Below are 27072 nucleotides of genomic sequence, written 5' to 3'. Positions count from 1 at the left end.
CTCTCTCTCTGCCTGCCTCTCTGCCTACTTGTGATCTCTTTCTGTCAAATAAATAAATAAAAATCTTTAAAAAAAAAAAAGAAAGTAAAAGTTTGATGCCCCTCAGGTTGCAAAGTTGACTGCTTTCATTTTGGTTAGTCTGAGGGGGAAGCTGAAGAACAGGGAAGCTGACACTTGTCTAAGGCTGTACACTTTAAGACACTTGTCTAAAGCAGTACAGGTGTTCTTTTTTTTTTTTAAGATTTTATTTATTTATTTGACAGACAGAGATCACAAAGAGGCAGAGAGGCAGGCAGAGAGAGAGGAGGAAGCAGGCTCCTTGCTGAACAGAGAGCCCGATGTGGGGCTCGATCCCAGGACCCTGAGATCATGACCTGAGCTGAAGGCAGAGGCTTTAACCCACTGAGTCACCCAGGCACCCCAGTACAGCTGTTCTACAGGTAAAAGAAAACAGTGATTAACTGTGAGAAATGTAAAAGAAAGAATGAGTGTGAGCACCCATGGACTCAGCCCTCCCAGTTCTAGAAGCAGCTGAAGTTACAGCTCAATTTGAAAATATAGTAAATGGGTTTTTTCCTAAGTCTCCTTAAAATCAGAATCTTTCTTCCCTAAAGGCCCAGAGTTGTCAGAGTTCTAGACAAGTGGTAACTCACTATGATTACCCCACTATCAATGAGATAAAACAAAGGCCCTGGACATCAGTAATATTATAGATGTTTGCTTATCAATCCTCAGTAGCAGGTTAAAATATGCCCAGCCAGTGACAGCTGTTGGGATCTGTGAGGCTCACTTAGCAACATAGGCTGCTCCTAATAACTCCAGAGACACACTCCTTTCCCAGCATCATCTTTGAACTTCTGGTCAGTGGAGATCATGTTACCAAGATTAATTGGGGTTATCCCCATGTGTGCCTCTGAAGATTTGGAGAAAGTCCTGTTCATGTGGTTCCTTCTCACATGTCCTTTATCTCATAGGAAACCTGTGATCATTGACATTTTGTCATTTTGGTGTAGAATTTAAGTATAATTTTCTCTGCATGAAAAACATATGTACTTAAATTCTCCTCTAGTGTTTATTGCCTCCTCAGTTAGACATATAGTAGAGAGGGGGTGAGTATAGTACTTTGTACAATTTACCCAGCTTTAATAGCTTTAATTAGCAAAGAAAAATGGGCCCTTCTGAATCAATGTGAAACCCATGGAGTGAAGCATGTTCTGCTTTTTTTACATCTTTCTCTTTAACATATATGTCTGTGTGGATAGTCTGTGGTGAAAGCACAGATTTTGGGTGCAAGTAAAGGAACAAAACTGAACCCTTAAGTGTACTTCTCTCTTCCCCTCCCCGCCCCTTCTTTGGATTCAATTTAAGTCCAAGCAATTATTAATCACCTGCTCTGCCAGCTGCTGGGGATGCAAAGACATGATGTGTTGCGGCTAGAGAGGTGTCACCAGTGGGTGAGACAGACAAATAGACAAACAATGACAGCAACATGACAAGCACTGTACTGAAGGGAATATGCTGGTTGCCATGGGAACACAGAAAGAGACAGCAGTATTTTATTGTAGTGGGAATGAAGAGGTTGGGGAAGGCTTATAGACATGGCACTTTTTTTTTTTTCCTCCTGAAAGGTCAGGTAAGGGGTGGGAAGAGCAGGTCATCCTAGGCAGGAGAAATAGTGTACACCAGAGCACAATGAAGGGTGTGCTTGAGAACATCATTGTGTTTTGGTGTGTCTGGCTTCCAGGGTGTTATGTAGAGGAGTTGGGAAATAGATTTGTAATAGTGGTCAGGAGCACTTTAGGAGGAAGAGTCGCATACACCTAGCTAGTATGGACTGTATTTTGAAGGTTATGGGAATCTATTGAAAGATTTTATTATTTACTTATTCATTCACTCATTCATTCATTCATTCATTTATTCACTCATTCATCCATCCATCCATTCATTCATTTTATTTATTATTATGTTCAGTTATATATAATATATATATAACTGAATATTATAATGTTCAGTTAGCTAACATAAAATACATTATTAGTTATTGATGTAGTGTTTCAACGATTCATTAGTTGTGTGTAACACCCAGTGCTCATCACCACACAAGCCCTCCTTAATACCCATCACCTGGTTACCCCAACCCCCAACTCCCCTCTCTTCTATAGCCCTCACTTTGTTTTCCAGAGTCCAGAGTCTTCCATGGTTTATCTGCCTCTCTGATTACTTCCCATTTAGTTTTTCCTCCATTCCCCTATTTTCCTTTGCACTATTCCTTATGTTCCACATAAGAGTGAAACTGTATGATAATTGTCTTCCTCTGCTTGACTTGTTTCAATTAGCATAATCCTCTCCAGTTCCATCCATGTTGATACAAATGGTGGATATTCATCCTTTCTGATGGCTGAGTAATATTCCATTGTATATATGAAGCACATTTTCTTTATCCATTCATCTGTTGAAGGACATCTTGGCTCCTTCCACAGTTTGGCTGTTGTAGACTTTGCTGCTATGAATATGCGGGTACAGGTGCCCCCTCTTTTCACTATGTCTATATCTTTGGGGTAAATACCTAGTAGTGCAGTTGCTGGGTTGTAGGATGGCTCTATTTTTAATATCTTGAGGACCCTCCATACTGTTATCCAAAGTAGTTGTACCAGCTTGCATTCCCACCAATAGTGTAATAAGGTCCCCCTTTCTTCACATCCTCACCAACACTTGTTTCCTGTTTTGTTAATTTTTGCCATTCTGATTGGTGTAATGTATCTCATTGTGGTTTTGATTTGTATTTCCCTGCTGCTGAGTGATGTTGAACATTTTTTCATGTGTCTGTTAGCCATTTGTATGACTTCTTTGGAGAAGTGTCTGTTCATGTCTTCTGCCTATTTATTGATTGGATTCTTTGTTGTGGGGGTGTTGACTTTGAGAAGTTCTTTATAGATCTTGGATACCAGCCCTTTCTCTGAAATGTCACTTACAAATATCTTCTCCCATTCTGTGAGTTGACTCTTTGTTTTGTTGACTGTTTCTTTGCTGTGCAGAAGCTTTTTATTTTGATGAAGTCCCAAAAAGTTATTTTTGCTTTTGTTTCCCTTGCCTTTAGAAACGTCTTGAAGAAGTCACTGTGGCCAGTGTCGAAAAGGTTACCTCCCATGTTCTTTTCTAGAATTTTGGATTCCTGTCTCACGTTTAGGTCTTTCATCCATTTTGAGTTTATCTTTGTGTATGGTGTAAGATAATTGTCCAACTTCATTCTTCTGCATGTGGCTGTCCAATTTTTCCAGCACCATATATTGAAGAGACTGCCTTTTTTCCCATTAGATATTCTTTTTTTAAATGAAACTTATATTTTAATTTATTTATTTTTTCAGCATAACAGTATTCATTGTTTTTGCACAACACCCAGTGCTCCATGCAAAACGTGCCCTCCCTATTACCCGCCACCTGTTCCCCCAGCCTCCCACCCCTGACCCTTCAAAACCCTCGGGTTGTTTTTCAGAGTCCATAGTCTCTTATGGTTAGCCTCCCCTTCCAATTTGTTTTTTAATAAACATATAATGTATTTTTATCCCCAGGGGTACAGGTCTGTGAATCGCCAGGTTTACACACTTCACAGCACTCACGATAGCACATCCCCTCCCCAATGCCCATTAGATATTCTATCCTGCTTTGTTGATTATTTGACCATAGAGTTGAGGGGTCATATCTGGGCTCTCTATTCTGTTCCGTTGATCTATGTATCTGTTTTTGTGCCAATGCCATGCTGTCTTCAGGATCACAGCTTTGTAATATAGCTTGAAGTCAAACACTGTGATGCCCCCCAGGTTTGTTTTTCTTTTTCATTATTCCCTTGGCGATTTGGGTCTTTTCTGGTTTCCTACAAATTTTAGGATTGTTTGTTCCAGCTCTGTGGAAAATACTGATGGTATTTTGTTAGGGATGGAATTGAAAGTGTAAATTGCTCTGGGCAGCATAGACATTTTAATGATATTTATTCTTCCAATCCATGAGCATGGAATGTTTTCCCCTCACTTGGTGTCTTCCTCAATTTCTTTCATAAGTGTGTTCTATAGTTTCTGGAGTATAGATCCTTACCTCTTTGGTCAGGTTTATTCCTAGGTATCTTATGGTTTTTGGTGCAATTGTAAATGGAATTGATTCCTTAATTTCTCTCTTCTTCAGTCACATTGTTAGTGGATAGAAATGCAACTGATTTCTGTGCATTGATTTTGTGTCCTGCCACATTGCTGAATTATTGTATGAGTTCTAGTAATTTGGGGGTGGAGTCTTTTAGGTTTTCCACATAAAGTATCATGTCATCTGTGAAGAGAGAGAGTTTGACTTCTTCATTGCCAATTTTTTGAAGAATTTAAAGTAGAAGAGACACATGTTATTTATAATTTGGAAATAGCTATTTATTTGGTAGAATAAACTTTCCTTCACTCAGCAAGTTTTTTTTTTTTGAGAATCTATTTCATGCCAGATATTTTTCTAGGCGTTGGGGAAGTAACATTAAATAGTACCTTAAAAATTTCCTACATTCAGGCAAACCTAAATTCTATTGATCAGAGAGTGTAAACAATACAAAAAAGTTAATTGTAGAACTTATTAAAAGGTGTTAAATACTATAGAAAATACAAAACATGTGCAGTCTTGGAAATGGGTTGGGAGGGCTACATTTTAAATAGAGTGCTTTGTTTTACTTGAATATATAGAAAAATTACTTTGGTTTGTATTTTTTTTTATTTGGTTTTGGTGCATGTTTGAGGACTTAGGTTCTATGCCACATTTATCTTTTATTTTTGTCTGTTATTATTGCTGTTTTATGAATTTGTGTACAGAAATAGTATTGAGGAAACCTCCTATATTGGCTGTGAAATAACATTAAAACTCCACTCCATGTCCATTTTGTGTATTTACACCTTCCAGTAATGTGAACAAATATGAGGAATTGGAGTTTGGAGATGGGAAAACTAAAGAGTAACCTCAGGGGGCACCTGAATGACTCTTGATTTTAGCTCAGGTTGTGTGTTCGGGGTCATGAGATTGAACTCTGCATTGGTCTCCACGCTCAGCATGGGGTTTGCTTGAGGGTCTCTCCCTCTGACCATCCCACAGTGCATGCTTTCTCGCTTTCTCTCTCTCTCAAATAAATAAATAAATAAATAAAATCTTTACCAAAAAAAGGGTAACAGAAAATCTTTACCAAAAAAAAAAAAGATAGCATTGGATGGTATGATTGGTTATTTAAGTGAGACATTTGCTTCTGTCTCCTTAAGGAAGGAACAAGATACAATGGGGTAGACTTCAGCAGGAATGTTGGAGCTGAAGTGGCAAGAAATATGAGTTTTCCACACTAAAGCAGATGGCCTTGGGAGCTTGATGAATTGTTCTCCTCAGGTGCTTCCATACTTATGGAATCATTGATAGTACTATGGTTATCAGCCCAGCTGATCTGATCTCAGCTGCTGCAATGGTGAACAAGTCCTTGGAGTAGGTCATTGATCATGTTTGAGGTCCATTTTGCTTGAGGTAGATGCCAAAGGGCAGGCGAAGGTTGAAAATGATTGTAGCCTATGAAGGGAGACATGATTCCATGAAAGTTAGAGCAGAGGGATCATGGGAGGAGATTTGAGGACAAACGACCAAGAGCAATGGTGTCCAGAGCTCCTGAGTGCTGGGTCATCAGGTCATACCGCACAAGTGGAACAAATTCCCACCTGGGCATGCCCTCAGGGAAGAATTGAGCAGAATGACAGATTAGTTGTTAACTGCCGAAGATAAGGATTTTATCAACCAGTGTTCCACTGAAGAAGATGGATTTAAGATCCTGGTCTAGGATATTAATCAAATTGTTTTGAAGTTTCTTAAGTCTACTAGAAATAGTCTTTTTTTGGTCATTGGGTAGATAGGCAAAAGAACTCAGGAGGTCCTTAATTTGCTCAGGCACTATGAAGAAATTCTTTATCAAAAGCCTGAAATGGACAAAAAATGTCTTTTATTTATGGAACTTGGGATTCTCACATGGTCTCTGTTGGCAGAAGTAGGTCATTTTCTCCAATAAGGCGGTTACCATGGATGGAAGTGGAGGGCAGGGTTGCAGATTCTGCATCTTTCCTGTCCAAGGCAGAATTGGTCCTGGATCAGTGGGAGCCTTCTGGAGAGCCAAGAGGGTTCCCCTCTTAGATTTCCTCCTTCTAAAATATGGCATTTAAGGGAGGACATGGAGATGGCTTTTCACCCATATTGATCCCTGCTTTGAATCTGACTAGTTGTGGAAACCAAAGGCCCTCATTTTAAGTATCTGAAGATCTTCCTCTGGACGCAAAAGGCTAAATCTGTCTACCCCACCGAACATCTCTAGGGCCCTGTGTGTTGTGAAGAAACTTTGAGACTTGACCAGATATAGCACCATCATGGGTAGGAGTTCATCAACTTATCCTGGAGGGCAGTAGGGCTGAATAAGGCTTGAAGTGGCAAGTTTATTTGAGGGGTCAAAAAAGGGCTTTCAAGGAACCAATAGAGGAAATAAGACAAAACAAAACGTAGCAAACCTTCTTTGATTGAGCCAAGGGACATTCTCCTTACAGTAGAGCATCCTATTAACCATTAAAAAAGTATAAAGAGGGTGCACCTGGGTGGCTCAGTGGGTTAAAGCCTCTGCCTTCGGCTCAGGTTGATCCCGGGGTCCTGGGATCGAGCCCCGCATCAGGCTCTCTGCTCCACGGGGAGCCTACTTCCTCCTCTCTCTCTTCCTGCCTCTCTGCCTAGTTGTGATTTCTCTCTGTCAAATAAATAAAATATATTTTTTAAAAAGTATAAAGATATCATCTCAAAATTCCAGTGTGGGTTGGCTAAAGGAGGCAGGGGACACAAGAGTTTACATAGCCATCTCCCTGGTGCACTTTTAGGTTAGCAATTTGGATATGTGGCGTTCTCGGAAGATATGAGTTTTCAGAGAAGGGAGATTTCTTAAAGGGTATTTGACAGTTGGAGGACCCCAGGCTTTGCCAGGCTCGAGAAAAGAAAGTGAGGCAGTTTGTATCCAAATAGAAAATAACTTGCTGTGATTAACTTGAGGACAAGCCTGGATCAGCAGTACTGTGAATTGAAAAATAGCTGCTTTACTCCCGGACTCCTGTGAACTTGAGTATAAATATTAAAAAATGAAACAGGTGGAGAACTCAGTGTCCACACCTTGTTCTCAGGGTGCTGGAAGCTGTCAGGGAAGGAGCTGGCTGTTTCCTGAACAAACAGTCCAGGACTTTAGCCAGACAATAGGCTTTTTTTCCAAAACATACAAGACTGCACTGAGAGAGAATATTGCAATTTAGGAATTAGGCCAGATGACTGGGAAGGGACAGATGGAAAAAGCCTAAATATTTGTGACATTGAACACTGGAGAGAGAATAATTCCATAAGTGAGGACCACAGGTAATTAAAAACTACTCTGGCTAATAATTTTAACTAATTCTTTGCTTTAAAAATTTTTATAGGGCGCCTGGGTGGCTCAGTGGATTAAGCCACTGCCTTCGGCTCAGGTCGTGATCTCAGGGTCCTGGGATCGAGCCCCGCATTGGGCTCTCTGCTCCGTGGGGAGCCTGCTTCCTCCTCTCTCTCTGCCTGCCTCTCTGCCTACTTGTGATCTCTCTCTCTGTCAAATAAATAAATAAAAATTAAAAAAAAGAAAAAAAATAAAAATAAAAATTTTTATATGATTTGCTAGTAATATATTTGAATTTTATCTCCTTTTTTCCCTTTTTCTACCTCATTTTCTTTATATATGTATGTCCCCAGTGAGGATATTTGCTCAGTTAGAGAAGACTTTCTTCACTCAAAGGGATACCGGTAGTTAATTGTGTTTCCTATGAGAATCTGTATGCAGGACGCGCGGGTGGCTCAGTCGGTTAAACATCTGCCTCCGGCTCAGGTCATGGTCCCAGGGTCCTGGGATGGAGCCCTGCATTGGGCTCCCTGCTCAGCGGGGAGCCTGCTTCTCCCCTGCCCCTCCCCCTGTTCATGCTCTCTCTCTCTGACAAGTAAATAAATAAATAAATAAAATCTTAAAAAAAAGAAAGAACCTCTGGATGAGATTTTATTTCTGTTCATTGATTTATTTAATGCATATTTATTGAATACTTATTATTTACCAGGCCCTGTTCCAGACCCTGAGAATTCCTCAGTAAATTGAGGCAGACAGAAATCCCTACCTGTCTTCATGTAGTTTATATTCTAGTGAGGGGGGGAAGATTATGCATATATTTAAATACAATGTTAGATGGAAATTGGTTGTGGAGAAACAGAAAATAGGAAAGGAGGATGGGAAAGACCAGGAGTATGGGAGGGAATGTAATGGAGAAAGTATTCCAATTTTATTTCATTTTATTTTTTTAAGGATTTTATTTATTTATCTGTCAGATAGAGAGTACATGAGCAGCAGGCTCAGGCAGAGGGAGAAGCAGGCTCCCTGCTGAGCAGAGAGCCTCATGCAGGGCTCCATTCCTGGGATCATGACCTGAGCTGAAGGCAGATGCTTAACCGAATGAGCCACCCAGGCACCCAGGATTCCAATTTTAATCAGAGTAGTCAGAGACTACCCTACAGAGTGGTTGTTGACATTTGGGCGAAGGTCTGATGAAAATGAGGGAGTTAGCTAAGCAGATATGCTGGGAAAGTGTGTTGCAGGCAAAGGAACAGCAAGTGTAGGGGAGGCTTGTGTGTTCAGGGGAAGTGAAGAGGCCACTGACCCCAGAGCCAACTAAAGGAAGGAGAGGGAGATTGGAGAGTCCAATTATGGAGGGTTGTGTAGAGTTCAGTAAGGACTTTGGATTTCCATCTGAGTGAAGACATTTGAGAGGTTTTTTTGTTTTTTGTTTTTTGCTTAGATTTTATTTATTTTTGCAAGAGAGAAAGGGAGGGAGAAAACAAACATGACAAAGGGGGAGGGGCAGAGGGAGAAGCAGACTCCTGGTTGAGCAGGACATCCCATGTAGGACTCAATCCCAGGACCCTGGGATCATGCCTTGAGGAGAAGGCAGATGTTTAATTGACTGAGCCACCCAGGCATCTTGCATTTGAGAGTTTTGAGCAGAGGAAAGACCTGATCTGGCTTCCATTTCAGCAGGAACATTTTGGCTGCTCTCCTGGGACTAGAATATGATGGGAAGGACTGGGAAAAGATTGGTTACTAGTCAGAAGACTATTGAAGTAACCTGGTTGAGAGATGATGGCACCTTAGACTAGGGTGACTAGAATGAGATGATGAGAAGGGGCCAGTTTCCAGATGTATCTTGAAGGTGAAGCTAATAGAATTTTTTGATTCATTGGGGAAAAGAGTCAAAGATGATTCCAGTGTTTTTGCCTGAGCAACTGGAAGGATGAAATTTCGAGATATAGAAAGTTATGAGTGGAGCCAGTTTGCATGGGCAAAGGAGGTATCTCGTTTTGGTCCTGGTAAGTTCAGATATTTGTTACATTCTACATGGAGATGTTAAGCAGGTGATTGGAGGAATCAAGAGCCTAAGGAGAGGTGGGAACTTCTAGTATCACTGTGGGAATTATTAGCATAGAGACACCATACTGCTTGAGATCTCAAGGGAATGGGCTGAGGGTGAGCTTAGGCACCCAAAAATGCCTTCCAAATGAGGAGGTTTGGAGAAGCAGTGGTCATTGAGGTAGGAGGTCTTGTCCTTGGGTGCGTGAAGCAGTTGGTTCCAGGTGGTGGGATTGATCACCTCCGTCACAGGCAGTGTGGTAAGATGAGGCCTGAGGTGACCACGTTGGAGCAAACAACATGGAGATCATGGGGGGACCTGGAAAGGCAGTTTTGGTGCAATGATGGAGGCCAAAGCCTGACTGGAGTTTGTTTAGGGAAGAATTGCAAATTAGAGGCACTAAGCTACAGGAACAGGGACGCAAAGAACAGGGACAAAAGTGTTTTTAATTTAAAAATGGGGAGGGACACCTGGGTGGCTCAGTTGGTTGAGCGGCTGCCTTTGGCTCAGGTCATGATCCCAGGGTCCTGGGATTGAGTCCCGCATCGGGCTCCTTGCTCAGCGGGGAGTCTGCTTCCCTCTCTGGCTCTGCCTGCCACTCTGCCTGCTTATGTTCTCTCTCTCTCTCTCTGACAAATAAATGGATAAATAAAATCTTTTAAAAAAATAAATAAATAAAAATGGGGAAAGTTATAGCACATTGGTACAGTTGATGTGAAGGATCCCGTAGGGATGGTGTTGATAACCAGTATGTATAAAATGTCCAGAATTCAGATATTTTTATTTATTTATTTATTTTTAAGATTTTATTTATTTATTTATTTGACAGAGATCACAAGTAGGCAGAGAGGCAGGAAGAGAGAGAGAGAGAGAGAGAGAGGAGGAAGCAGGCTCCCCGCTGAGCAGAGAGCCCGACGAGGGGCTTGATCCCAGGACCCCGAGATCATGACCTGAGCTGAAGGCAGAGGCTTTAACCCACTGAGCCACCCAGGCACCCCAAGTATTCAGAGATTTTTAAAGATCACCTGTCATTTGGATAATTAAGACCAGGCAACGGAAATCCCAAAGGGCTAAAATGGGATTTCATCCTTTAAGATTTCTGTCTTAAACCATGGATTTTTAAGAACTGAAAGGACTTTTAGAATGTAAGACATTCAGTGGTGAATTTTTTTGCTGGTGGATGACTTTTTCCAGTGAAATCTCAGAGGAAATCCTAACCTATGTGCAGATCCCAGTGGAACTGCCAGGATTCCTTCACTGACCCCACCCCCACCCCATCTCCTGCAGATGTTCCTGAGGCCTCAAAGGGAACACGTCGATTATTCAGAGCAGAGATTCAAAGGAACATGTCGATTATTCAGAGCAGAGATTCTTTAAGCCAGACACCTCATTTACCAGCAAGGAATCTAGAGGTTAAGATTCTTGCCTGACAAGAAACACGATATTTAAGAACTAGAAGAGAAGCCAGTTTTCTGAATTTCAGGACCATGGACTATTTATGTCTATCCTTGGTCCCTAGGGCCATGCTCTTTATCCCAAAAAGTGCAGGACTCCTGAATGAATGAATGAATGAATGAAGCAGTGAATGGCTTAGAGAGAAAGAGCCTGAGGCCCAGAAGTTGTGGTACCCAAGGATAAATGCCTCCCTTTTGGCCCTGTGGGTCTCCTTTTTGGGGCTCAGGTTTGTGCTGTAGCGTTTATGTTGGTCCTGTGAGTTGGATGTGGCCCTCATAGGCTGTTATACCTCAGATGCAGAGGGAAACATCAGTTAGTGGGCCACTTAAAAACTCTTGTTGAGTTTTGCGGTTTAGGCTGCTCACTCCGTGGAGCAAAGGAATAAAAAAATCACTATCTGAGGTTAGTCTTGGTGAGTATATATTAAATGCTCAATTCTATCCAATCACCATGACATTCAAATACATTTATTTAAAGCCTATGGATTGAGAGCCTTTAACAGTCCTCAGCAAGGCAGACAAGGTTCTTCATGACTGGATACCTGCTCCCTACCTCCCCTGCCTTATTTTTACATACAGTGACATCCTGTTAAAATGAAAGTTGAACACCCCAGGAACCAAACCCCCACCCTTCTGTACCTTGATCAGCGTGGTGGTTTTATGAGCATTCTTTTTTTTCCCCTCTTTGTATATAAATCCATTGACCTGGATCGATCGATCAATCGATCTCTCTCTCTCTCTCACACACACACACACACAGAGACACTCTTAAACACACTGTACTGCTCTAAAATATTTTTTTAAATGTCAGAGTGTATCAGTCCATGTGCTTAATATTCTTTAATGCCTCAGTTCTCATAGGGAAGCAGGTTTCTGTCCAGTGGCCTGGCTCTCCCTTCCCTTCCCTTCCCTTCCCTTTCCTTTTTCCTTTCCTTTCCTTTCTTTCCTCTACTCTCCTCTCCTTTTTCCTTTCCTCTCCTTTGTCCTTTCCTTTCCTTTTCTTTCTCCTCTCTCCTCCCCTCTCCTTCACAGGCCTGGCTTGACCTCAAGGCCAACCTCTTTTGCTTGCCACTCCCTCAAGCAGTTCCTCCCTCTCAGGCAGTTACTCGGGCAGATACAACCTACTGGTATCCCTTCTGCTACTACTGGTCCACGCATGATAGGTGGTCAATTATGTATTTAATGAAATGAAATGTAACTGAAATAGTGTTTATCCTTACGAGGCTGGAGCTGTCTGTCTAGATTTCTGTTTGGATTTTGACATGGGGAATTCAGTATTTCATTAGTGTCTTTAAAGTTAGGATTGTGATAGGTTTCGAATTCTGTAAACATTTGGTGTTCACAGAGATTTCTCCCCTTAAAAGAGGATTTGAACTTTTCTTGATGATAAAATCATACTTAAAATTGTCAAAGAGCTTATAAATTACTTAGCAGCTGTAGGGCCCAGAGGCGGACGCTGTTTGTATTTTGCACTTTGAAACTGTTTACCCACGTGCATTGCATATATTGATAAGTACTTTGTTCCTCAAAGTGTGTTTTTTTTAAAGATTATTTATTTATTTATTTGACAGATAGAGATCACAAGTAGGCAAAGCGGCAGGCAGAGTGAGAGGAGGAAGCAGGCTCCCTGCTGAGCAGAGAGCCCGATGTGGGGCTTGATCCCAGGACCCTGAGATTATGACCTGAACTGAAGGCAGAGGTTTAACCCACTGAACCACTCAGGCGCCCCTGTTCCTCAAAGTGTTTTAAGGTAGTTTTTACCTGCTTGGTTTTGTACTATGCTAAGAAGTTAGTCAGAATACCTCCTCACATTTTATATACAGAAAAACACAGAAACTAATTCATTCATTAATTGGTTTTAAACACAAAAAAGAAATAGTGCCATTTGCCAATTCAAATCCTAAAGACTTTTACTGACTTTTAAAATGCCTTATGGTGTTTTGATGAAAGTTAGGCAATATTTAAAGCTGCTCTAAGAGGTAATTGTAGGACTAGAAGTCTAAAGCCTGAAAATTCCTTGGACTTTTAAGAGCACATTTTTCACTTATGGTTCTCAGATAATTTCAGGCACATTAAAATAATCTTTTCAGCACCATAGTGGGAGTGATAAGCCATATCATAAAATGGATTGAGTTTAAAAAATTTTATTACTATCTTTGATGGGAGGCTCTTTTATGTTAATCTTATTATATGGGCAAATATCCTTTTATCATGTCATATTCATCTTTTTGAAGGACAACCATAGTTTTAGTAGCATCGCTTAAGATACGACTTTTATTAAATGCTTGTGGGTAACTTAATTCATTACACAGAATATAAACCTTCTAATTAAATTCCCCCTTGTTCCAAATTTATAACCAGGAGAGTCAGCTCCGTCTTTGAGGGAGGGAAGAGCATCATTAGTAACACAGTGTCTTTATATTTGACTTTGGGCATGCTGTGTAGATCACTGTGTGATATTAGATGAGACACACGCAAATTCTGCAGATCTCTTCCCTCAGACTTCCAAAGAGATCAGTGTGGCTACTATATAAGTCTCTTACAGGTTACTCAAAGTGTATTCTTTGCATTAAAAAGTTTTGTAGGAGAAGATGCATATTATCATCCTTAGGCCATTCACGTGTGTCAAAAGCTGACATTTGAGAATAGCCCTAAGGATTAGCTTTTCATTTCTGAAGATTCTCAAAGCCTTATCTTCCTAATTTGCTAAATCAGTACTTTCTGGGGCTGTCATTCTGGCTCACTTTGTAGAAACTACTCCAGGATTCTAACTTCATTGAATGCTGATAAAGGAAATAACCATCTGGAGAGTCTTCTTCCCTTTTTTAACAAAATTGGTTATCTAAGATAGTTTCCATACTGTTGTATACCTTAATAAAAATGGTGACAGACCCTTTTAAGTCTTAGAAGCAGGAGAAAGTCTGTTTCTGATTAACTGAAATGCCTACCACTCTTGGCTAGCAAGGGCTGGCCACCATGCCTCTGGTTTTCTTGTCTCTGTGGCAGCTCGTTTCCTTGGAATTCAGTGTAATGACCAGTTCCTAGAGCTTTCTTAAGTCACAAAGTTTTTCTAATTCCCCTTGCATTTTTTGGTTTATGTTTTTTGTCTTCTCCTCATTGTTTTTCATCTTTATTGAACTTTACTTTTATGGTAGGTAATCCTGTACCTTGCTGGGAATAGGTGATGTAAGTTTAGGTCGATAAAAATATTGTTGTCATCTCTATGCTAGGAAATGTGAAATTATGTTGATGGTGGTAAAATTATTTATACTAATTTTAGAAAACTATTAATTCTTCACCTATAGGTTGCTAACAACTAAGTTTAATCTCTGTTATTCACAAGGTAGTTGCATTCAGAAGGCCCCCATTATTGAGAGCAAATTCTATATTTTAATGTCAGAAATGTTGGAGACAGAATCACTCTGTTTTCAGGTTTGTGAATGACAGAAGTGTGAACTGAATGAGTCGATGTTGCTATATGAATTTTAACAGAAATAGCTGTCATAGACTACTTTGCCAATTCACAAAAAAGGCTGATTTTACAGCTATGATGTAATACTGTATATAGGTCCTTATTTTGTGACTGAGATTATATCTGTGATAACTAAGGCCTTAAAAAAGAGTATAGCAAAGATTGAAAACAACTTTTTTTGCCTTTCTCCTGCAGTTTTATTGAGATATAATTGACATATAAGTTTAAGTGTCTAACATGTTAATTTGATACACTTATGTATTGCAAAATGATAACTATCATATTAGCTAATACCTGGGTCAGGTCACCTGTTTACTTCCTTTTTTGTGGTGAGAACGTTTAAGATCTACTCTCTTAGCAACTTTCAAGTACTTTTTGTGGCCTTTAACTGATAGATTGTTGACTCTACCAAGTAGATTAACTTTCGTCTCTGAGATGCAAGTTTGTTCTTCTGGAGTTCAAGGTTGGGCATTTATTGGGGCACCTAGGTGGCTCAGTCAGTTAAGCGTCTGCCTTCGTCTCAGGTCATGATCCCAAGGTCCTGAGATCGAGCCCCGCATCAAAATCCCTGCTCAGCAGGAAGCCTGCTTCTCCCTCTGCCACTCCCCCTGCTTGTGTTCCTTCTCTTGCTGTCTCTCTCTCTGTCAAATAAATAAATAAAAATTTTAAAAAAAAGATTGGGCATTTATCTTTGAATCCTGTCTAAGTTTACATGTAAAATATAAAATTGTTAAGGTACCAGTCCTTAAAATTTTTTTTGACTATAGACTCCATGGCCAATGTGTGGCTTAAACTTATGACCCTGAGATCAAGAATTGTATGCTGTATCAACTGAGCCAGCCAGGTGCTCCCCAATTTTTTTTTTAATATAGGTTTGTTTTGGGTTTTTTTGTATGTAAGTTTGGGATTCACAGAATCATTCTGTTCCTTTATCCTCTCTCACATGGTCTACTCCAGATGGTTAATATTAGTTTGTACATAATTAGAATGATATTTAAGGCAAAAAAAAAGTTCCCCTCAATTTGATGGAAATATTGGGCCTGATGTTCCATTATAGGGAATTCATTTTTTGACTTTGGGTAAGTCAGGAATTCTCTCTGGACTGTTTCCTCATCTGTGACATGAGAGGTTGGACCACTGTGTCTCTAGGGCCTCTTAGCATTAGTATTTTATGAAGCTATGACAATTCAAAGTCATAAAATCATCAGAAAGCTTTATGTAGGTATGTAGAAAAACTAAAGAAGGCCCTAAATTTGGAGGAAATTCTGTATTGCTTAGAGTATATAAAGTGCTTCTAAAATCTGTTACTGATTCTGGAAAATTTTCATAAGAAACAGAGAGTTATTGCAGAAAAAAATGCCATTTTCTTCATTTAAGAATTCCCAACTTTGGGGCATCTGGGTGGCTCAGAGGTTAAGTCTCTGCCTTCAGCTCAGGTCATTGTCCCAGGGTCCTGGGATCGAGCCCTGAGTCAGGCTCTCTGCTCAGCAGGGAGCCTGCTTCCCCCTCTCTCTCTCTGCCTGCCTCTCCACCTACTTGTGATCTCTCTCTCTCTTTGTCAAATAAATAAATTAAATTAAATAGAATTCCCAGCTTTAAGGAAGAGGAATTATTTAAGTATTACAGATTTTTAAATTATGTCTATAGCTCCTGAAGGAAAAAACTAAGTTCCCGAGTTGTTCCTTCTGTAGTCCATTCCAGTATTACACATCTGAATTCATCATGAATTTGTAGCCAAAATATTTCCAATGTTTAAGCAATCTTTGATATCCTTCAACTTAAGGCTTGGCAGAAATACTCAACAAGTATATATAAGAAATACTCAACAAAGAATGGATGAAGTATATAGTAAGAAAAATTTTTTATTTTTCTATCTTCTTTCTCTCACATGAGTTTTATTTCATTGAGGAAGTTTTCTGTCTTTAGTGGGTCAAAATGTAGTTTGGAGATCAAACCTTTGGTCCCAAAGCTTCTGAAATACCCTATTGGCAGTACAGAGTTGTAGCAACTAGGTTTAATGTCCAAGAATCATCAAAATATCTGCCTATTTTAAGAGAGAAGTTTCTATTACCAAATAGTGACTAAACATTCCAATAAAAAACTATTAACTAAAAACTATTAACTAAAAAGGGGGCTTAATATAAGTAAGTTATCTAATTCTTAGGAGGCAGCGGTTCTTCATCCTCACTGCCCATCAGAGTCATTCTAAGGATCTCTAGTAACAACCGCTGCACAGGTTGCACCTTGGACCACTGAGAACAGTTGCCTAGGCTGGGGCTCAGGCATCAGAAATGTTGAAAGATGCTCAGGGGATTCCTGTACACAGCTAAGGTTAGAACCTCTCATCTAGGGCTCTTAGTTTGTTTCAAATATCATAATAACTTGGGTTATTAGAGGACTACTCACTAATGTCTAAACACGCTGGGCTTTTGGATAACCAAGTATGGTGGAGATGGCCTTGTAAGTCAAAATCTAGTTGAAAGCCTGCCTCTCACTTGATGAAACGAGCACTGAGTATTATATGCAACTGATGAATCACTAAATTCTACCTCTGAAACTAATAATATACTATGTTAATTAAGTTGAATTTAAATTAAAAAAAGAAAAAAAAACCCTGCTTCTGTTGATGCCATTATGTTACCTTAGATGTTTTACTCTGCAATTTCATTCCACCTTTAGCATTAATCTTTAACACTTAATAACATTATAGCAATTTTCTAGTATTTTCTAAATCATATCCAGAAGTCAATAGATTCAAAATTTCAATCTAGTTGTTTTGATTCAAGTGGCCATGTAATGGAAAGACCTTTAGTTTGATAGTTAGCTAATGACTTACCATTGAAAAGATTTAGATTTTTTGAATTTGAAATTCTATGGGTTGATGTCGATGTTTGCAATTATCTAAGAAGTAAGAGCTTTCTAAGCAAATCAGCAGCAAAAGCCTTGTTAATACATCTTGAGTAATGTTAAGCCTACTTAAGAAAATAAACTGTTTTGAGAATCTTGTTACGTATGTGGGGATCCTCATTACAAATGAATCTTACACATTCATGAAAGCAGACTCAGAAACTGAGAGGCAGCTCTGGAGAGAGCCTGAGACCCCCGCTGGTAGATCCACACACACTTCTGGATTTTGCCATCTATTAGGAGTTTAATTATGGGCAAGTTGTTCAATCTCTGAGTCTTAATTTCTTCATCTATGAAATGGGAATAATATCTACCTTAATTATTTCACAGAGTCCTTACAAGGCTTAGATTAAATCATTCATTTATTCAACAAATATGTGATTCACTGAGTGCCTTTTACTTGCTAGGCAGTGCTCTAGATGTGAAGGACATAAAGAAGGAAAATATATCCTTGGAAAGAGAAAATATATTGGTCATTTCTCACGTTATTAAAAAAATTCATGTTGTAAGCCCTTTGAAAAGAGCTACTCTTTCATCTCTGTGTTTGCATGTCTTGATACCTGGCACATAACAGAGAAAGGGCTAAAATATTGATTATATAAGTGAATGAATCACATAATTCATTTCCTTAAAAACATTTTGTTCTCTGGACTAGGTCTTCCTTGAACAAGTTGAAATGAGTAACATGTGGGGGTCATTTCAAGTTCCTGCTGGTTTAAAGTTCCACTTAAACTGGAACGTGGTAGTCTAACCTGAGATCCTTTCAAACCACAGCGATGGTTAATCTTTTAGTTGGAGTTTAATTCAATTTAGATTAGTATTCCCTTTATTCCAGTTACCATTTCAACAGCATCAGTCTATTTTTGGCTAATGTCCTTTTCATGTTTGGTATTAATCTGAACTCTAATATTTCTTTTGGAAAGAAAGATAAATTCTTTTCTTGACATTCCTTTTTTCCATTAAGTTAAAAAAAAAGTCACTTCATAAATGTGATTTCAAACAGCTGGATTTTAATATTTCTACCTTATGGGAAGAGCATTTGGCCTTAGCAGTGTTCCCACCACATGGCCTGGATCACATTTAGCACACAAATTTCTTAACCTGGACACTCTGGCCAGTGATGAACTTGTAGACGTGCAGTTGGGCTGTGTTCACATGCTATTCTAAACTAGGTCAGGGGGTGGGCTGGTATCTTCTATACTCTTTTAGGAAAATGGGAATACATGCAGAACTGTAATATCCCTTTCATACTAGGTCACAGAAATACTTTGAGGATTTAAGTTCTCTGTCTCTTTGCAACAGATGAAAAGGTTATTCTCTTTGCAGCCCTGTTTGTTGTTAGGATAGCTGGAGGAGGCCTTGGTGTGCTGATGCCCAATCTTTTATTTGAATAAGGGAAGTTTGGAGTTGAAAGGACCTTGGATTTGATCCAGGCCTGCCACCCATATTCTAGACAGGCAAAATAGAGGAGAAATGAAGACGCTGTGATAGGCAGCACCAGCAGGGGTCTGCGATGCTTTTCCTGAGGTTTTGTTTCCTACCCACGGATTCGTACATACTATGTGAGTTTCGCCAGCTTTTGTGGGTGCTCCTAGGAGAAAGCTCACAGAATGCAAGGTGATATGCCATGTAAGATAGACATAGATGTTTATGGGCCCACGTGTATATAATTGTGTAATTTCCATTATCGTTTAATACTTACGTTGATAGTAATATGTTAAGTTTGCAAATTTATTTCAAAGTCTTACAAAAGTAAATTCCATTTTCTTATACTAGTTGTAGAGATTTCAGGGATTCTGTATTCAGCATGGCCAACAGAGATTTGAGCCGGGCTTCTTCATGTTCTTTAAGTTATTCACATGGCCCCTGGCATGTGTGCTTCTCAGGTAGCATAGAGCACCCATTATTTTCCTATGTTTTGCATTATAAAGTCAGTGCTACCCCTGCCTGCTATTAAAATTAGTTTTTCTTAGGCATGAGATGAATGAATGCCAGAGAGGTTAAATATTTTGCTCAGAGCTTCACAACGTCCAGTGACAAGTTGGAAATAAAATATACGAGCCTCCTTTTGTTAAGCTTGAGCTCTCAAGTTCTGCTGGACCCCCAGCTGCTACTTCCAAGGCTCCCCACATTCTTGGAGGCTTGGGAAACTGCCACAGATGTCTTCATGCAAAATAAGAACCCTATATCTGTGACTTTTGCTGGGCAGATCATGGAAAGAAAGCACTTGTGTTATTCATTTTCGGATTAGAGACATGGAGTGAGTAATATACCGCAGGCCCCAGAGTTCCCCTGGCTGGGACACTGTCTTATGTGTTTCATGTGATGAAAGGCCTTACCAAGAGAGCCCTCTCTAAGTTCAGTTTTTTAGTATCTGCACATAGACTGATCTCCCAAATTACCATGGCACACAAATAGGGAGGGGGGACAAATTCAAGAACATCAAGCTTGCATTGACTACTTTATGCTCTATATTGTACTTTTTCAGAGTGCAAATTCACCTGCACCAGCGGTAAATGCTTGTATCTTGGTTCACTGGTCTGTAACCAACAGAACGACTGTGGGGACAACAGTGATGAAGAAAATTGTCTCCTGGTGACTGAGCACCCACCTCCTGGCATCTTCAACTGTAAGTCCCTCCTACTTACCTTGGTATCCTTAAGTCGGATTCTGTTTTTTGAAATGGTTAGGAGGTGGGGTCATAGGGTAAGGGAAAGGATGTTGATTTTTGGTTAAGAAAAGAGAGTTTGCTAGAGCGTATCATGCTTAGTGAAATAAGTCAATCGGAGAAAGACAACTATCATATGATCTCCCTGATATGAGGACATGGAGAAGCAACATGGGGGGGTAGGGGGATAGGAGAAGAGTAAATGAAACAAGATGGGATTGGGAGGGAGACAAACCATAAATGACTCTTAATCTCACAAAACAAACTGGGGGTTGCTGGGGGGAGGTGGGATTGGGAGAGGGGGAGCGGGCTATGGACATTGGGGAGGGGAGGCGAACCATAAGAGACTATGTACTCTGAAAAACAACCTGAGGGTTTTGAAGGGTCAGGGGTGGGAGGTTGGGGCAACCTGAGGGTTTTGAAGGGTCAGGGGTGGGAGGTTGGGGGAACAGGTGGTGGGTAATGGGGAGGGCACGTTTTGCATGGAGCACTGGGTGTTGTGCAAAAAGAATGAATACTGTTACACTGAAAAAAATAAATAAAATGAAAATAAAAAAAAAAAAGAAAAGAGAGTTTGTACTTTCACAAAGGGAATTTTTTTTTTCTTTCAGTATAGAAAGATGGTGTGTCTAAAAGTGGAAAATTCATTCTACTTTCAGAGATGGCCAGTGGTGCTGTGTTTTGAAATAGGCTTTGACTACTTAGAAACACTAACTGGATAACAAACTGAGGGTTTTGGAGGGGAGGGGGGTGGGGGTTGGGTGAGCCTGGGGGTCGGTATTAAGGAGGGCACATATTGCATGGAGCACTGGGTGTGGTGCATAAACAATGAGTTTTGGAACACACACACACAAAAATTAAGTTAAAAAAAAAGAAATAATATTTTGGGTTAGTATTCATTTCAGTTTTGCAGAAAGTTTTTAGAGTAATTTAAAATAATGAATTTAAAATTTTAAATAAGCAAAGAAAGGTATTTGGAGAGTTCATAATTTATCATGTAATTAAAATAAGAAAATAGAAAAATTTATATGGAACTTGAAAAAGGTTCTGATTTTGTGTTTTTCTGTTTGGCACTAGATGGAAAACAAGTTAAGTAAAGTGTTTACATGTGTGAATCCCAAGGCTGAGGCTTTGAGCATTTCTTGAACTTGAAAAGGTGAAATCAGAGTTTGAAGTTCATCAATGTTTTGATCTCATGGTTTTTATGAAGAGAAAGGAGTAAGAAGTCAGCTTTGAAACACTGCTGAACTTCTCTTAGGAAATTTGTTTTCTCGAGCTAAGCGAAGTGGCTTAATGATGAGAATGTCTTTGAAATAACAGGTCCAAAAGGGATGTTTGCTCCTCTTCATGGGGTCCTACTAAAATCATTTGTTGGAATTTGCTTCTTTCCCCAGTTTTACTGCCATTATTTTGAAAAGTTATATTTGTTTTTTTATTTAAAGATTTAAAATTTTTGTTATGGCTATCAGACTGCATAAATACTAATACTGTAATGTGAAATGAGAGGAGATTTTTTTAAAAAGAAATGGTTTTCTCTATTCTTGCTTTATTTTAATATTGAAAGCAAACTCAGAAAATGATCATACCTAGTGAGTTTTAAGCCTGTTATTTACGCTTGCTAAATTCTGGAGTGTAATAGCGCAATAATTCTCATCAAGTTTTTCTGTTGTGTCAGTTTGCATTTTCTTATATTGACTGTCCTTAGAGTCCCATCTAAGACAATAAGACAATTAAAGCAAGACAATTTAAGGTTAGGAGTATACTTTCTTGGTGTTTGGTCCTTCTGTTTCTTGTGATATTTTCAAAGTCCTTGTGCCACATCTTGGTTGTGGAGAGCAGAGTTCCTTTGACTTTCTAGAAGCAATAACTGAGTAAATTTATGGTCATCAATACTGTAATTTGCATAATGCTGTTTCATCAATACTGTAATTTGCATAATGCTGTTTGCCTGGACACAGGGAAAGGATCTCCACAGTGAATTGTCCTGCCTACTCCAAGTCTGCCTGTTGGGTTGAGATCCAGGCCACAGCACTCACCTAATAATGGGGCAGCTCTGTGACCTTATCTGCAAGATGGAGCATGAGAATGGGCATTGTAAGGATTAGGTGGAATGGTCATAAAGCACGTAGAATCTTGCTGGTACTAAGCACTTGATGTAGGTCAACTAGACTCAAGTCAGTGGGTTGTAGAAGTAAAGAACAATGTAAAGGCAATTTTTTGTTTCTCTAGACTTGAGTAATAGCAAATGCATTACATGATAAACTGTGGAGAGAATACTAAAATCGTATGCTACTTTCACTGGATTGGAGAGTTCTGTGTGAAAAGCAAGCAGACCCAACATTTGGCCCTCTAACCTGGGGCACTTTGGAGACTGTTTCTCTGTATCTTGAAGGTACTTCCCCTTCACTTCAGGGTAGTTCAGCTGCAGTCCTCTTGCTGTATTGAATCCTCTTCCCTTCCCTTCCCTTCCCTTCCCCCCACCTCTCTCCCATTCTCAAGAGTAGTACTTTCTGGTTTTTAAAGCCTATTTCCAGAAATCTTTTTCATTCATTTTTAACAATCTGAATGCTTTAATTTTGCTTAAAGCTAGGTGAAGGAGTTACATCTATACATGTCTCCACATTGCCCAGGCAGCCACAAAAGTTTATCCTACTAGGAAACTTAAGATCCTGTTGGCAAACTGTCAGTCCCTGCTGTTCAGATATAACTAAAACTTGTTGTGTCCTTTTAGCTAAAATGGGAGATTAAGACAAAAACCAGGAGACATAGAACAAAGTTTAAGGCCATGGCTGTGGCTTCAAGTAGACTTCAGTTCAAGTTCCAGCTTAAGGAAGAGACTAAACCCCTTTAAGACTTAGTTTTCTTATTTGTGAAAGGGGAATAGTTCTCTGCCATATAAGGTTGTTGTGAGAATTTAAGTGAAATGATATACATGAAAAGCATAGTCTATATAATCACATCATTACTCTCATCATCCTTACTCATTGTGTGGCCATTTCCTGAGGAGGTGGACCACCATGGCTTGTATCCTCTGTCCCTAATGCCAGAGTGTCAGTCTTCATATGTAATAGGACTTTGCAGGTATCCAAAGGTGAGTTCATCTTTACAGATTCTAGATGCTTCCTACTGACTTGTCCCTGCTCAGCCGAGGGCAGCTTGCTCTGATCTGGCCCGCAGCCCCCTCTGCACTCCTTTCCCCCAGTTCTTCACAGGTACCAGAGGGAAGCTGGGTTCCCTGTCATATGGGACACCTGTTCTGAGTTTGTTGTCACCGGTGTGTTCTTTGTTGTCAGGAGTCTTTGGGAAGAGTTGTAGCCTCCTTGCTCTTTGTTGATGCTGGAAGATGATCTAATATTGAGTGAATATATTTTCTTCCCCATACCCTACTGGGCAAGAATGTAGAATTAACAAAGGATATGTTACTTCCTGTTAATAGCTGCATAGCAAAGGTTAGAGGCTCTCTGTTTGAAAGTGGGTTTTAATGACTCTACCAACACATTTCCTCCAGTAGATGGACAGTATACCCTTCACAGAGTACTAACTCTGATGACAAGGCTCTCCTTCCTCTCTGCCTCGAGAACTTCAAGTTCTACAGGAATTCTTACCTATAAAATGTCACATTCCAGAAAAATACATAGTGCTTCCTCCTTGTTCCTATTTAAGAACAAGATTCATTTACTTGACCTGCTTTGTTCCCACCTGTAGGGAAGATTCAGTGTTCTGCTATTTGATTGTGCTTACGGTAAAGCAAATTGGAATCTTCTGGATTTCCAGATGAGCTAGACTCAGTTTTTTGCCTATGTTATTGGCTGTGAGCATGCACCATGGCTAGGATGTTTGGGTCATCTCTGTCTCATTTGATATTTACTAAAATTTGCCCTAGATTAAAGTTAGAAAGAAAAAGTTACTGTCATTTGTGAGGTCATGAATACTATAATAATGGAGGCACTTACAGTAGCTCTAACCAGCTTTTCCCTTGAAAAAATGTTTTTGCAACCTAAACTGGGTGGGTTTTTTTTTGTTTTGTTTTAATTTTTATGAAGAGTCTATTTTATTTGACAGTGAGAGTGCACAAGTAGGTAGAGCAGTAGGGAGAGGGAGAAAGAGGCTCTCAGATGAGCAGGAAGCCCAATGTGGGGCTCGATCCCAGGATCCTGGGATCATGACCTGAGCCAAAGTCAGATGCTTATCTGACTGAGCCATGCAGAAGCCCCTAAACTGAATGTTTTTGCCTGCTTTATCTACTTCACTAACTATGGTTAGGTCATCCATTGACTGAGGCTGGTTTATTTTTCTGTGAGCCTCAAAGGGTTTGCATAGATGTGGAGGACTAGGCTGGTGTTGGTTGTCTCACAAGGAAAGAATTTTCCTGGATGCACTTTTTTTAATAGAAGAGGAAAATGTTGTCAGCCTAAATTGCCAGTTTTTTCTCATGTCTTTTCTCTTGGCTGCTCCATCAAAATATTGTACTCCTGAGCACTAAAGATACAAATTATACAAGTAAAATGATTTGTAGAAAAATAAAATTATTTTTATACAAACTATTATATTTACAAAAAAATTATTAAGTGCTTTCTTTGATCATTGTACCAGGAATTGTGTGGGATGAAGAAAAACATAGATCCTGTGACCGCGGTGCTGATAGTCAAGTTGGGGAACTGGAAGATAAATACGAGCACAGGGTAGTGAGAGCTAAGCAGTTCTAGTATTTTGTGGTTCAGTAGGTTAGAGAGAATTATTTTGGTTGGACAAGTAGCCATGGTGGCTTTCTGGAGGAGGTGTGCAGGGGGGCATGGAGAGGGACAGAGTGTCAGGGCCAAGGATAGCACGATTGTGGGCAGAAGGATGGGGTAGCAGGTCGCCTGAGATAGGGTGGAAAATGTGGGTTGGGCCCATAAAGAAAAGCCAATAAGTCATGCTACACTTTCTGTCCAACTCTGAAAAGCACTGAGCTGCCTGTGGGTCTGCTGTGCGTTGTGGGGGAGAGCTGCACAGCTCACCTGTAGCCCTGGGTGATGCTTGCATTGCTGCTCCCAGACTTTCAGTGAACCCTGCCTCACCATTCCTATCAGGCTGTTTCCTGTTACATGACATTTTCAAAGCCCCTGTGCCACATCCTGGTTGGGGAGAGCACAGAGTTCCTTTGACTTCCCAGAAGCAATCATTGAGTAGCCTTGAGAAGAGCCATGTCCTTTGGGAAGGCTGGCAAAAACAACCCTTCCTTAAGCAATCACAGCTAAAGAATTCATGCTGCTAGACCTTAAGAGTAAGCCCAAAGTTGAAACAAAGCCAGCAGTTAATCAGAACAACTTTCACTTTCAGCATCAGTGGAATTTCCAATTAACTGAGGGGGTCCAATTCAGGGAAATCGGGGAGTGGAGGAACTCCCATCTCAACGGGAGGGAGAAGTTGCTTCTTTCTCCATAGGTGATCTCATAATCTCAAAATTCAATGAACTAAAGCTAATAAAGTGTACCCAATTAAGCCAGGATTTTAACTTCAGGACTTTTGAAGAAGGACATTTTTTTTGGGCCCAAGGCCATTTAGGGTAGTGACAACAAAATAAAATAAAATTTAACATTATTAAAACCTGAGTTGAGTGTCTTTCTTCCCAAACCAGTTCTTCTCACAGTTCTCTCTCTAGCCCCCCACCCCACCCTGAAAGGGACTGGCCTTTCAGTGGCTCAAGTCACCTTTAGGCACCGAGCTATACTACCCTGTGCTTCGCCTTCCTGTCTTCTGCCAGCTCTCTACACCTTGCAAGTATGTTTGTTTGTTTGTTTGTTCATTCATTCAGTTGTTTTTTTTTTAACGATTTTATTTATCTGACAGAGATCACAGGCAGGCAGAGAGGCAGACAGAGAGAGAGGAGGAAGCAGGCTCCCTGCTGAGCAGAGAGCCCGATGCGGGGCTCGATCCCAGGACCCCGAGATCATGACCTGAGCCGAAGGCAGAGGCTTAACCCACTGAGCCACCCAGGCGCCCCATTCATTCAGTTTTCTTAAGATAGGATTGACATACGGCGCTGTGTAAGTTGAAGGTATATAGCATAAGGATCCAACTTACGTATATTATGAAGTGATTACCACAGTATTTTATATTTGGGACCAGGCTCATAACCATGGGGAAAAACATACCCACACACAGGCTTCACAAAGACAGGGCCTTTTTTTTTTTTACTGAAATTATTTCGGTAAACATTAATAGTCACTACTGTCAACTATCCCGTCAGAGTTCCTATTTCTTCAGTTGTCTCATAAATGTGTATGAGGTTTTATTCTGTTTGCAGTTTGTTTGAACCAGGATCCAAAGAGGCTCCAAATATTTCTCCAAGAGGGATTGATATGCCCCTCAAGAATTTTTTACTCTATAGTATACCCCCTAACTTCTTGTAATTTTTGCTAGAAGGGTCTGGGTTGTTTCTTCCGTAGGGTTTCCATACTCAGGCTTTTGCTAACTGCTTTCTCCTGAAGTTGCTGCATGTGCTCCTCTAGCCCCTCTAATCCCTGTCAGTTGGTAGTTACATCTAGACTTTGGGGAGATTTACGTTTGAATATTGTGTGTGTGAAGTGGCTTCACCAGCACCATCTTCTTCCTTCCCAAAAGTCCATTAGTTATGAGGGGTTGCAAAATGGTCATAACCTAATTCTGTCGCTTTTTTTCTCCATTTACTAGTAGGGAATGCTTCTATAAAGTGAAATTCCCCATTAACTATGTGATTACCATATCATATAGGATCAGTTGTCTTAATAATGAGAAAGTTCCTTATCACCCTCCACAGGTAACCAATGAGATTTTCTTCATGTGTTATTATGAACTGATGAATTAAAGCACGTTTTAAAAAAGATTTTATTTATTTATCTGAGAGAGAGGTCACCAGCAGGAGGAGGAGCAGAGGGAGAAGCTGACTTGCCACAGGGGGCAGAGCAGAGGAAGAGGGAGAAGCAGACTCCCCACTGAGCAGGGAGCCCTGCGTGGGGCTCCATCCTGGGACTCCAGGATCATGACCTCAGCCAAAGGTAGACATTTAAACAACCCAGCTACCCAAGGGCTCCTAAAGCACATTTGATATATATATGGAAA

The 27072-nt window shown here is 40.1% G+C and overlaps 1 protein-coding gene across 8 annotated transcripts in view; it reads left to right on the top strand.

The window, feature by feature from the left end:
- Window positions 1-27072, top strand: part of LDLRAD4 (low density lipoprotein receptor class A domain containing 4) — a 431068-nt gene that overhangs the window by 205940 nt on the left and 198056 nt on the right. For 7 of the 8 annotated variants that reach the window (XM_046024300.1, XM_046024299.1, XM_046024293.1 and 4 more), the window contains one exon: window positions 19810-19950. The exons of the other annotated variant lie outside the window; for it this stretch is intronic. Coding sequence is in view for 2 of the 7 variants with exons in the window: in XM_046024293.1 (XP_045880249.1) it covers window positions 19810-19950 (141 nt within the window). In the remaining 5 variants the exon portion in view is untranslated. The remainder of the gene's footprint in view (window positions 1-19809; window positions 19951-27072) is intronic. 8 annotated transcript variants of the gene reach the window in all.

This window comes from Meles meles, chromosome 12 (assembly GCF_922984935.1).
Source record: "Meles meles chromosome 12, mMelMel3.1 paternal haplotype, whole genome shotgun sequence".
In the NCBI taxonomy this organism is placed as follows: Eukaryota; Metazoa; Chordata; class Mammalia; order Carnivora; family Mustelidae; genus Meles; species Meles meles.
The sequence above is the reverse complement of the archived record's forward strand: the minus strand, read 5'-3'. Positions and strand labels throughout refer to the sequence as shown.